Raw genomic sequence first — 13,478 nt, 5'->3', positions numbered from 1 at the left:
GGTATGAATGTGGGTGCTGTAATTTTACTGTAGCAACACTGTTGAGACATCCCGAGGTTGAAGATGATATGACGGGATAATTTCGTTTGGATCCCTAAACTTTTCGAAATGTCACTATAGCCCAAAATATTCGCAAAATTTTCGAAATGGTCCTTGACCGAGGGTCAACTTTGTAAAAGATCAGTTTGGTCCCTTAAATTTTGAAAAATTATATTATGGCCCAACATTTTATTTTATTTTATTTATAGTTTGGGCCAAAAGTTTTAATATTTAACACAGTAAGCATAATTCTGAAAATTCGGCAGTTTAGTCCAAAATCCTTTAAATTTTGGCGATTTTTCATAATTTTAAATTTAAGAATAATCCATCATTGTTGAATTTTATGGGCATAATATTCATATATTTTATTGAGGCATCTAGATATTTTATTTGATTGAATATCTTGGTGGAAACTTTAATTCCGTTTTGACAAAGTTTATTTAGCCTCAATTTTGTTAATGTATGAAATATATATATGATGCAAAACTACAATTTAGAGTGATTGTGTATCTACTTATCGTAGGACCAATCATGATAAATTATTTGGTGGTTTGCAATTGATTGTCCATTTACAATTATGAATTATGGATTATGTGATGGATTGTTATTGTTCTGACCAAGATCCATACGGGTGATGATACTGCCCTGTCGGCAAATCACTACTTGGTAGGATGCTTGGGAAGATAAAGAGGTTTGTTGAGTATTTTCTACTGAGTGACTTAATTACCCTGTCGGTAATAGGTCAATATTGGTGTTATATTCAACTTGTCTGCTTTATCTTTAGGTTAGTGTAATCCTATATTGTTAAAGGATGCCTAACATATTGTGCTGCTATTGGAGAAACTTAGAATGAGGAGTAATTGATTATAGCATGATTTTAATTTTTTGCATGCTTGATAATTCTTTTGTTATTGCTTCCTCAGCTCTAGATATTCTCTCATTTCTCCAAGTAGCCTCCCTCAAGAATTTAACTGGGACAAATTTTGAGGACTGGCGTGAGTCCATTTTGTTTTATCTGTCTACATTGAATAGAGACTTGGCATTAAGAGTTGATGAACCAGCCAAGCCCACAGATAAGAGCACTGCTGCTGAAAAAGCAGAGTGGGCAGCTTGGGATGAATCCAATAGACACTGTCTGGATACAATGAAATACACCATTGATAGGACAACTCAAGATAGCATCCTTGCATGTGATAAGGCCAAAGATTACTTGACAGCTGTTGGAAGAACTTTTAAGAAGGTAGATAAGGCAGAAAAGGGTAACTATCTGAGGTTGCTTGCTAACACTCAGTATGATGGTGTTTCTGGGGTGAGAGAGCACATCCTTAAGATGACCAGTTACCATAAGAAGCTAAAGGACATGGATGTCAATCTGCCTTATGACTACCTGATCTTCCAAATCCTTGAATCCCTTCCACCACAATTTGGCAATTTGAGAAGCCAATACAATACTCAGAGAGACACTTGGAATATCACTGAGTTGACTGCTTATGTGGTTCAAGAAGAGGAATCATTAAAGAAGGGGAAATCTCACACTGTTATGGTGGCAACTACTCAAGAGAGTGGAAGTGTGAAGAAAGGCTCTTCAAAGGGCAGCAATAAGTTTTTCAAGAAGAAAAAGTTTGGTAAGAAAACTTCACGTGGTAATTCTTCTACCACTTCTGGTTCCACCTCTGAGAGCTTTAAGGGAAAGTGCCACTTTTGTAAGAAATCTGGGCACAAGAGAGCTGAATGTAGAGGATTCAAAGCATGGTTGGAAAAGAAAGGAATTCAGAAGCAGAAGGGAGCCCAATAAAGGGGAGTTGATAGTTCACATGGGCAATGGAGTGACAGCCAAAGTTGAAAGCATAGGAGTTGTCAGACTACATCTAGCCACATGCTATGTTTTGGATCTGTTAGATACGGTTTATATTCCTTCTATTAGGAGAAACTTGATATCTGTATCTATTTTGGATAGATGTGGCTATACTTTTCATTTTGGTGACAGAAAAGTTTACTTGTTCCGTAATTCAGAGTTAGTTGGTTCTGGCACTCTATATGATGGCTTATATATGATTGATTTATTTTCTCGTGCTGTTGAATCATCATCCAATGCTCATGTTATGCATGTTGTTAGCTCTAATCGTGGCAGGGTTGATGAAAATTCCTCTATGTTGTGGCATAAACGGTTAGATCACATTTCTAAACAGAGGATGGAGAGGCTTATTAAAGATGACATTCTACATAAGTTGGATTTCTCTGATTTTGGCACTTGTGTTGATTGTATCAAAGGCAAACTTACTGCCAAAACCAGAAAAGAGAGAACTCAGAGGAGTCAACAGGTGCTGGAGTTGGTACATACAGACATCTGTGGGCCATTTACTCCTATTGCTATTGGAGGTTATAAGTACTTCATCACGTTCATCGATGACTTTTCTCATTATGGTCATGTTGAACTTCTTGTTGAAAAGTCTGAATCTTTATCTGTGTTTCAAGCCTTTAAGGCTAATGTTGAGCTCCAAAAGGGCAAGAAAATGAAAGCAGTAAGATCAGACAGAGGTGGTGAGTACTATGGGCGATATGATGAAACTGGGCGTAATCCTGGACCTTTTGCTAAATTTCTTCAGGAATGTGGAATAGAAGCCCAGTATACAATGCCCGGGACTCCTGAACAGAATGGAATTGCAGAAAGGAGAAATCGTACCCTTCTTGACATGGTGCGGTGTATGCTAAGTAACTCCACCTTGCCAGATTTTCTGTGGGGTGAAACCTTAAGAACTGCAGCTTACATTTTGAATCCGGTACCTAGTAAATCGGTGCCCAAAACTCCTTATGAGTTGTGGTCAGGAAAGAGACCGAGTCTTCGTCATTTTCATGTCTGGGGATGCAGAGTAGAAGTGAGGCCCTATAATCCACAATCAAGGAAACTTGATCCGAAAACAATTAGTGGTCATTTTATTGGCTATTGTATCGGCTCAAGGGGTTCTAGATTTTATTGTCCTTCCCACACTACTAGAATCATTGAGTCTGATCGTGCCATTTATTTTGAGGATAATCACAATGGTGGGAGTTCTGAGCCTCGCAGTCTGACATTGAGAGAAGAACGTGTTGTTTTGCCTATTCCATCTTTTTCGACTTCTGCGATGGGATTACCACATATTGATGATTCTTCTGTTGATCTTGAACTTCATCATGATATAGAGCCTATGATTTTAGAGGATGATGGTATTGATGTGCCATTGAGGAGATCAGAGAGGATCAGGAAACCTGCAATTTCTGATGATTATGTTGTTTACTTGCAGGAGCATGATTTTGATGCTGACTTTTCATCTGATCCTATTACCTTTCAAGAGGCCATCAATTGTTTAGAATCCTCATCTTGGCTACATGCGATGCATGATGAGATGGCATCTATGTATCATAATGGGGTTTGGGATTTAGTTGAGTTACCAGATGGATGCAGGCCAATTAGTTGCAAATGGGTTTTCAAAACCAAGAGAGATGCCAGAGGTCAGGTAGAGAGGTACAAGGCCAGGCTTGTGGCTAAGGGTTTCAGTCAAAGAGAAGGCATTGATTACACTGAAACCTACTCTCCTGTTTCTACCAAAGACTCTTTTCGTATTATCATGCCATTGGTAGCTCATTTCAATTTAGAATTGCATCAGATGGATGTGAAGACAGCTTTTCACAATGGGAGCTTGTCTGAAGATGTGTACATGGTGCAACTTGATGGTTTTGTTGAGACTGGTAGAGAAAACATGGTGTGTAAGCTTAAAAGGTCCATTTATGGACTTAAACAGACATCCAGACAGTGGTATTTGAAATTTCACGATATTGTCACCTCTTATGGGTTCCAGGAGAATGCCGTTGATCAATGTATATACTTGAGAGTCAGTGGGAGCAAGTATATCATTTTGGTGCTTTATGTGGATGATATCTTGCTCGCTACTAATGACACTAATTTGTTACTTGAGACAAAACAAATGTTGTCATGCAGCTTTGATATGAAGGATCTTGGCGAAGCCCATTATGTATTAGGGATAGAGATTCTTCGTGACAGATCTAGAGGAATTCTAGGTTTGTCCCAAAAGACTTACATTGATCGCATTTTGAGAAGGTTCAATTTGCAGTCTTGTGCTCCTGGGAAAGCTCCAATTTCGAAAGGTGACAAAATTTCCAAGTCTCAGTGTCCCGATAATGATGTAGACAAAGCTAGAATGCAAACAGTCCCGTATGCATCCGTTGTGGGTAGCTTAATGTATGCTCAAGTCTGTACTCGCCCTGATATTGCTTTTCCAGTGGGAGTACTTGGAAGATACCTGAGCAATCCTGGATTTGAACACTGGAAGGCTGCAAAGAAAGTACTTAGATATTTGCAAGCCACTAAAGATTTTGTATTGACATATCAGCAATCTGACCATTTGAAAATAGTTGGATATTCTGATGCTGATTTCGCAGGGTGCTTGGAAGACAAGAAATCCACATCAGGTTACATCTTTATGATGGCAAGAGGAGCTATATCATGAAAAAGTGTCAAGCAGACACTCATAGCTTCTTCAACAATGGAAGCAGAATATGTAGCCTGTTTTGAGGCTACACGTCATGCTTTATGGATGCAGAATTTTATCACAGGGCTAGATTGTATATTGGCCGTTCCGAGGCCATTAAAGATATACTGTGATAATTCTGCGGCTGTTTCTTTTTCTCACAACACAGGGAGTTCCTCACGTTCCAAGCACATTGATATTAAATATTTGTTTGTGAGAGAGAAAATTGCTCTATCTTGTGTATCAGTAGAGTATATCCCTTACAGAACTCATGTTAGCCGATCCACTTACTAAAGCTTTAGCTCCAAAAGTATTTAGGGAGCATGTAACGCATATGGGATTATTTGAATCCACTTATATATGCTGAGTCAGTGGGAGTTCTGGTTTGTATTATGAGTTGCAACTTAAATGAGCTTATGTATTACTCATTTTGTTATCATGCATGCATATTGTTATGTGATATGGATATGCCATATATTGTGTACACATTTGGTTGGGTATGGCATTATGTATAGAATGAGGATACGATGGTCCGAGACATTTTGCTTAGTCTCAATATGGACATTAACGACTGAAGCATTATGACTTAGCTTCAGTGTGCTTTCTGAAGACATTTTGATTCAGTCTCATTATGATCATAAGAAAGCACGACTTCCATGAGACATCTTGGTATTAGTCTCATTATGATTAAAATGGAAGCTCGCTTCTCGAGACATTTTGCTAGAGTCTCATTATGGTTATAACGAAGCAATGGTCTAGGAGACATATTGTTTTCGTCTCATTTTGCTAGACATGTGGACTTTATGGAAATGAGCATGTTGATCACATTGTCATGTTATTTCCATAATTATACTTGTATACTACTACATGGTCACGTGTTTATAGGTGTCTTGTTATATGGAGCATCCTGTCGGTGCACATATGATTTGATATTTATGGCACATTTTGGACTTATTTATGTTTTGGGTGATTGCTTGTATTTGACCTTTTGTTATAGTCACATATTGATTAATTCGGTTGTTTTCAAAATATTATTTTATTTTAAATTTATCATTAGAGTGATTTCTGTCGTCCAAGTGGGAGATTGTTAGATTTATTTCTCACATTATGTGGACTGACATAAATCATTCTAATTATTTTTTATATTTTACCGAATTAATACGTGACTAAAGTCAAATATTGTCGAGCAATTTTGATAGACTCATTTATTAAGTGATCAAATATGGAGTTAATGAGTCTAATTTTGACATAGCATGTACAGTAGTATATTATGGGCAAGTATATCCTTAATTGTGTTATTTTAGCCCATAATGGGATGGGCAATTTTGTACTAACACATGAGGGGTCCTTGCGCTCAACCACTGTATTTAAGTAACTTCAGCCCATTGGAAGTTTACTGTTCAAAAAATCAGTGGCATGTGTGCAGTGCACCTCTCTCTCTCCCTCTCCCTCTCCCTCTCGTCTCCCGTGTGTGTATGTACAGTAAATTTTGAAGCAAGCCGATCCTTGAGCTGACGCAAGGGAAACTGAATTCAGAAGCTAGATCAAGCTTGTAACAACTCGGTAAAGCTCCATAACAAGCTTCCAAGGTCGGATTCATGGGAGATCATGGTAAATTTCGAAATTACCTAAAATATGTGTTTGCTTGGAAATGCACGATTAAGGGCATAAAGATTGTTATTGTTTCAACAGTGTCATCACTATCAATGGCTTTGCTTCTTCACGCATTCCCTTTAATAGCCATAAAAAAAAAGAGAAAAGAAAAAAAGGATGCAATATTATCAAAACCCAATACTGTTACATACAACCACCTTAACATCGATCTTCAAACAATTTATTAACGCGTTAAGTTTAATTACTTGCACAATTTGTGTCGAATCACAAATATTACCGTTAGCGGCGGGCACATGATATTAAGTTTTTATTTTATATTATTTATTAGATACACACACATATATATAAAACATCCATGCATCAAACTGAAAAAGAAGTAAAATCTTTTCTTTTTTTTTTTTAAAAAAAAGCATATCGGGTGCCTCATCTTTAGTAGCCATTGTCCTGCCATTCACACCCCACATTAATTGTACCTTATCGGCTTATCCAAGCTAATTCAATTATTAATATTATTTATTTCTCTTTGCTTTGAAAGCCAAGAAGTGACAATTCGAAGGGGAAAGAAGAAACTGAGCTATTAGTAATAAAAGGTTATTATCGTTAAAAAAAAAAAGGTTGAAGGCTTCATCATAAGGTTAAGCTTATGAGAAGAAGAGGGCAATTATTAGGGTAGATAGTCCTACAAATTAAATGCGAGTGAGAGCAGTTTAAGATTGGTTTTGTGGTAGCTAGATTTCTTAATTGTCTAATTGATTGATAGAATGAGATAAGATTAAAACAAAAGGTGATAGCTTTGTTAATTAGTATACATAATACGCTACCACTTTAGTGGCTCCCAACTGCTAAGCAAGCTTTGTTCTCTTGGTCGTCGAGCATAGCAATTAATTGCTCTCAGCTTAATTTCTTAATGCGATTATAATCGTATAAAGTAGAATGAATTTCTTTAAGGAAAAGGAAAAATGAGATTTGTACTCGTAACCATGCATGTCATGGCTAGAGCTTGGAAATTTCTAGAGCAGCATCAATGAAAGATGAGCAGGTTTGGTTTCAACTCATTTCTAGATCGAAGTAGCTGCTAATTTGTTCACAGAATGTAACTTATTAATAAATTGATTCTGTGTTAAGTACTCTGATTTGAATTAGTATTAAGCTGAACTTTTTGTTAATCATTAGATAAGAATATAAAACTAATTAAATCCCAATAACTCAAAGATTGTTGGTACTTTTAAGAAACAATTACGGCATCCCCCTTGAATTAGTTCAATATTAAGTTGTTAATTACTTTTTAAATTAAGTTATTTTTTTTGTGTATAATTGAGGCCCTACTTCTACTTATATCTTAAATAAAATCTTTTGTGTATATTTCATTCTAAAGGCAACTAGACTAGATGAGCATTCTAAGCTTGGATGGACTATTTGTGTTATCTTGGAAAAAAAATGAGGACGCAAAATTTGAATTGGGCAAATAATGCTAATTAATCATATTTGGATGTTTCAAAGGCTATTTTTCTCTTAGTATGTCATAATCAATGTATACATATAGCTGGTTCAGATAAACATTTTTGAGTGCCATATAATTTTGTAGCACTTTTAATTCCAAAATGATCAGGTATTTGAGGAAAATACTCACCACTACATCTGTACATCATATATATGCTGATGCTATCACCAAGGACGATGTCAATGGATTATACATTAGGCCATAGATTTTACTTTTTCCGGTGCAATTTGCAAAGATTTCGCATGATCAAGCGGTGTTGGTCTTTAATTAACCCAAATGCATTCGTTCGATATATCAAGAAATGTACAAAAATGTTAATTGAGGCCGTTGAATTACAAAATTAAAATATCGAAGGCCTTGGAATAGTATCAGACTCATTGCAATATGGCCTGACCCAAGGGTCCAAATGTGTAAATATATTTTAGGATAATGACCAATAATGCATGCATATATACATACAAACATTTCTGATCCGAGATTTTACAATCCGGAAAAATTCGGAAAAACTTTGAAATTACGTAGTTTATTAGTATTTTAAAATTAAACTTTGTTTTTAAGCTTTCTCGATTTTCCTATATTTTAAAATTCTGAACTGAATTTTTTTTTATATATACAACATTTTAAATTAACTTTTTCATACATTTATAATGTTGTAAAATAACTTATAATATTATAAAGTATATATACAACGCTTTAAATACGGATTCTGGACCAATATTTTAAATTCATTTTGACATTTGTCCTATTTTTAATTTAATTTACTATAAAAGCTCTTGTTAAATCTTAAAAATAACTAAAATATCATACATTAATTTTTACACATATATTTTAAAATCCTATTAAAGAACCCACAACAAAACTCAAACCTTTGATCATTTTCAAAATTTTTAAATTTATCGATTTTACCAATTGCCACAACTACACTAGAAAGGGCATTTTCAGGCTTTGAATCATTTATGAAATCAGATAAGAGATCAATGGTCAAGTGATAATCTTGTTGTATACATAGAAAATGATATATTGTTCAATCTTGATAATAAAGTTATTTTAAAAAAAATTTCAGTATACGAAACTACGTCGAGAACCTTTATAAATGCATTTAATTAAATATTTAAATGAAATTTTATTTTAGTATTATTATTTGTTGACCCATTTTTTTAAATTATAAGCTGTTTCAACTTAATTCTTACTAGATTAACTTCCTAGCACCGCCACTGTTTGGATTGGAAAAATCTTCATATATATATATATATATATATATATATATATATATATATATATATATATTAATTTGATTTTACATCAAATAGCGTGTATAAAGACGAGAAATGACGTTGGTAGGTTTCGATTAATGCATATTAATTAATCTGACACAAAATGAATCAAATGACAAAGATATATCCATATCTATATATATAGCTGGAATGAAACCATAAGCGAATACAGGATATAAAAAGATAAGACGCTGAATATTATTAATACGTTTACCCATTGAAATGCTAACCAAATGAAAGAGATGGAGGCATGGGAAACATGCAATCAAATATATATATATATATATAATTCTTTGCATGCAAAAATATTAATGACCGTTGGGGAAGTTGGCAGCGACCGTAATCTTTATTACTCAACTGTGCCCATCAATGCATTAATAGTCCCCCCTTTTATCGTTTCTTAGTAATAGTATGACCAAAGTGAAAAGCCATTAAAGTTTTTTTTGAATTAGTCACCAGTTTCTTGCCTTGCATTTGCATGGAGTCTTTATGCACACATTCACAATATTAATTATTTCTTCACGTTCATGTGTTTTGTTAAGTGTGTGTCTTCAATCTCACACACAATTCACGCATGCATGCATGCATTGATTCGTAATTAAGCGAACCAACTTAATAAACCGCTAATGTTGTTGATGACAACATAACTTTGTAGTTGCCGACACGACAAGGTTGATCTTTGACTTTGGCTCTTTTTTTATTATTATTATTATTTCTATTTGTTTTTGCTTTTGAAGTTTTGTCCGCACTTTGTAGATGGGTAGATGAACAAACTGATCAGACGGACCAATCGAAGAATATTTGGAATTTTCTCTTTTGGGGTCATGTGATTTTCAACGTCTCTTCAGAAACAACACAGATTCGTTCATGTATATTATTGTTTCGAAGTTTCTTGATTGGTTGGTGTGAAAATCTAATTAATTAGTTTTGATTTTGGCCAATAATTTACCAATAAGATCTGCAGAATTTGGGAAGTGGAAATTTGTTTGGTCTATAAATTAAAGCAAATAATAATCAAGTATTTGTGGGGGGGTTGTGGGAGCAAAACTTGTATAAAATCTAGTCCATAAGTTGTTTTGAGATTCATTGTTCAACATCAAACCGTAATCAAGAAACTGAAACTTACCCGCTAAGTAGAGTTACTTGAAATAATTGAATTCTTGGGTTGCGAGAAAATGGTGGGGAGCATTGAGGTGATGAATCGAAATTTGTACTCAAATGGGGGTGTTCAGAATGGCAATGGTTTGGAAGAAAAGCTTGATGAGCTGCGGCGCCTTCTTGGCAAGGTTGATGGTGATCCATTGAGGATTGTTGGTGTCGGAGCTGGTGCTTGGGGCAGTGTCTTTGCTGCTTTGTTGCAAGATAGCTACGGCCAGTTCCGGGAGAAGGTGCAGATTAGGATATGGAGGAGAGCCGGGAAAGCTGTTGATAGAGCAACGGCTGAACATCTCTTTGAAGTGATCAATTCCAGGGAGGATGTGTTAAGGAGGTTGATCCGGAGGTGTGCCTATTTGAAGTATGTTGAGGCAAGGTTAGGTGATCGGACCCTTTACGCGGATGAGATCTTGAAAGATGGATTTTGCTTGAACATGATTGAGACGCCGCTCTGTCCTTTGAAGGTTGTCACCAACTTGCAAGAAGCTGTGTGGGATGCTGATATTGTGGTGAATGGCCTGCCTTCGACTGAAACTCGCGACGTGTTTGAAGAGATTAGCCATTACTGGAAGGAGAGACTCACAGTGCCTATAATCATCTCTTTGGCAAAGGGTATTGAGGCTGCATTGCAACCTGTTCCGCATATCATAACTCCTACGCAGATGATTAACCGAGCAAGTAAGACTTGCTTCTCGGATACTTATAGTCATCCTGATGTGTATATATCTGATTCTTGGCTTTATCTTGTTTAATTCTGTAAAAAATTGGTGAATTGATTTCTTGTTTGGTTGCATTTTAGCTGCATAGGTGAAAACACACACAAATTCGCATGTTTGAGGGCATCGATATCTCTGGATTGAACAATTTTAATCTCTTCCTGCTCTGTTTTGTGTTGAAATGCAAGCAGTTACATAACCCCTTATACTATGTTTATGAGTCTGCAATCTATAAAATGTGTTTGGTGTATCTTTACACCATTTCTGTTTCATTCTTTAGCTATCTCTTTCAGTTTTTCATGTCTTTTTCCACTTTAGAAACCATTTTCTCCCATTTTCTAAGCTTGGTATATCTGCCTAGCAGCTGGAATACCTATGGATAACATTCTTTATCTTGGTGGACCAAACATTGCATCGGAGATTTACAATAAAGAATATGCTAATGCTCGAATCTGTGGAGCGGAAAAGTGGAGGAAGCCGGTGGCAAAATTTCTCAGGCAGCCTCATTTTGTTGTGTGGGATAACAGTGACCTCGTCACTCATGAAGTCATGGGTGGCCTGAAAAATGTCTATGCCATTGGTGCTGGTAAGTATCACTTTCTTGTTGCTCAATAAATTTTATATATGGAGCAAGTATTTCTACTACATCAACCATTATACCACCAATGAGGGTGATTGGTAACTTTGATGGTAGCTTTGGGTATCATATGGTGTAAGTTTCATGTCTTGCATTCTCTTTTCGCAATAATGTTGGAATGTGATTCATAATTGGATTTTTCCGAACTTTTGATAGTTGAATAAAAGGCTTTTATAGCATCCTTCGGACAGGAACAAAGAGTGGTTGAAATTCTTCTTTATGTTCCATGTTAAAACAAATCATCCTAAGAACACAATGAAAATGCAGGATTGATACAATATTAAGGAGATAATTGGTGACTTGATGAAAACTTTTTGAAGACAAAACCAATCAAACTAAAATTGTTGACATCAATAAAATCACTTTGCCTCTAGTTATAAAGCCATGGAAATCTAAAACTTGGAAGTAAAATTTCTGTTATTTGGAATTTGAGACATAAATGTTTGTTAATAATGCTTCTCTGTTTCCATTTTGACCAACATATTGACTGACCTTCCCATTTACATTTCCAGGAATGACAGCAGCTCTTACCAATGAGAGTGCCACCAGCAAATCAGTATATTTTGCGCATTGTACATCAGAGATGATATTCATCACTCATTTGCTAGCAGAGGAGCCTGAGAAGCTTGCAGGACCATTGCTGGCAGACACATATGTAACCTTGTTAAAAGGTCGAAATGCATGGTACGGTCAAATGTTAGCCAAGGGGGAACTAAGTCGAGATATGGGTGAGAACATCAGCGGCAAAGGAATGATTCAGGTATCAATCGCGATTTCTGCAAAACACTTTTTATCTTTCAGAAGGGCTATTTCTCACATCTGCAATTATATATCCACTAGGGTGTCTCGGCAGTGGGAGCCTTCTACGAACTTCTGAGTCAGTCAAGCCTGAGTGTCTTACATCCAGAAGAAAACAAGCCGGTTGCTCCTGTTGAGCTCTGCCCCATCTTGAAGACTCTTTACAAAATACTTATAACAAGGTAATTCCCCCTAACTGAACTCAAAAAATTTGAATTCCAGCATTCATATACGAAGTTGGCAGGGTGAGGTATGCTCCAAAGTGTGTGCAGGTACCATGTGTACCTCTTACCACATCGTTGAACAAGTAATCAATGAAATCTAATACTAAGTTTGTGGCTTATTTTGGGATCCAGGGAGCAGTCTTCGCATGCAATTCTGCAAGCGCTGAGGGATGAAACCTTAAATGATCCGCGGGAACGCATTGAGATTGCACAGAGCCATGCCTTTTATAGGCCTTCACTTCTTAGCCAGCCTTGATTGTTTTGCAAATTGTATGAAGTTCCAATTGAGGAACTTATGATTATATACATTGAAGCAATTGTCAGATGAACATGCAACAGACACATACTGGTTTTTGTGATGAATGAATTGTGCATTGCCCTCTAATGTATTGTAAGCGAGTTACTGATTAATTTTTGTCGATGGCACTATATGCCAATTCTTTTTTTTTTTTTTTATATATATATATTAATAGTTTTTTTTTTCCATCATTATTGTCATGTTCAGATTTTCCTTTTTTGAGACTATCGGTTTTCATTGAAATATATAGATTATAGAAAAAAAAAATTAATACTGGATGGTCTTTAGATCACTGTATTGTCGGTATCCTTGCAATTCTTGCAATTCTATTTCTTTTAGTGTGTGTGTATATATATATATATATGGAAACTCTCACTTTAATCCATCGAATAACAATGTGACACATGTTACAAACTCATTTGTCAAATTAAATTAAAAATAATTTTAGTGAGTAGAAGTAACCCCATATCTCTTTCCAAAAAAATAAAACCATATCCTCCTTACCCCAATTTTTTTTTTAAAATTTATTATGATATACCGATATATTTTAATCGGAGATATATATTGACGTCTGAATACATAAATTTATAATACATTTGAGAAATCAATCGATTGAGCACAACTAAAAATACACTCACTATAAGCCACACGTTGAAAACAAAACATAAACACAATTTATGGAAAACAAAATACTGA

At 35.6% G+C, this 13,478-nt stretch overlaps 2 protein-coding genes across 2 annotated transcripts; both read left to right on the top strand.

The window, feature by feature from the left end:
• The first annotated feature begins 928 nt into the window (after positions 1–928).
• Positions 929–1,834, top strand: LOC112099748. Its single transcript, XM_024187211.1, has one exon. It carries the CDS (start codon positions 929–931, stop codon positions 1,832–1,834), a length of 906 nt encoding a protein of 301 aa, XP_024042979.1.
• A 7,562-nt stretch (positions 1,835–9,396) lies between these two features.
• LOC18031349 (glycerol-3-phosphate dehydrogenase [NAD(+)] GPDHC1, cytosolic) lies at positions 9,397–12,869 on the top strand. Its single transcript, XM_006421092.2, has 6 exons — positions 9,397–9,625; positions 9,711–10,787; positions 11,190–11,411; positions 11,975–12,222; positions 12,303–12,442; positions 12,617–12,869. Exons 2-6 carry the CDS (start codon positions 10,130–10,132, stop codon positions 12,738–12,740), a joined length of 1,392 nt encoding a protein of 463 aa, XP_006421155.1. The 5' UTR covers positions 9,397–9,625; positions 9,711–10,129; the 3' UTR covers positions 12,741–12,869.
• The last annotated feature ends 609 nt before the right edge of the window (positions 12,870–13,478 follow it).

The sequence above is a fragment of the Citrus clementina genome, unplaced genomic scaffold (genome assembly GCF_000493195.1).
Source record: "Citrus clementina cultivar Clemenules unplaced genomic scaffold, Citrus_clementina_v1.0 scaffold_9, whole genome shotgun sequence".
NCBI classification, from domain to species: domain Eukaryota; kingdom Viridiplantae; phylum Streptophyta; class Magnoliopsida; order Sapindales; family Rutaceae; genus Citrus; species Citrus x clementina.
This window is presented reverse-complemented; position numbering and strand designations above follow the sequence as displayed.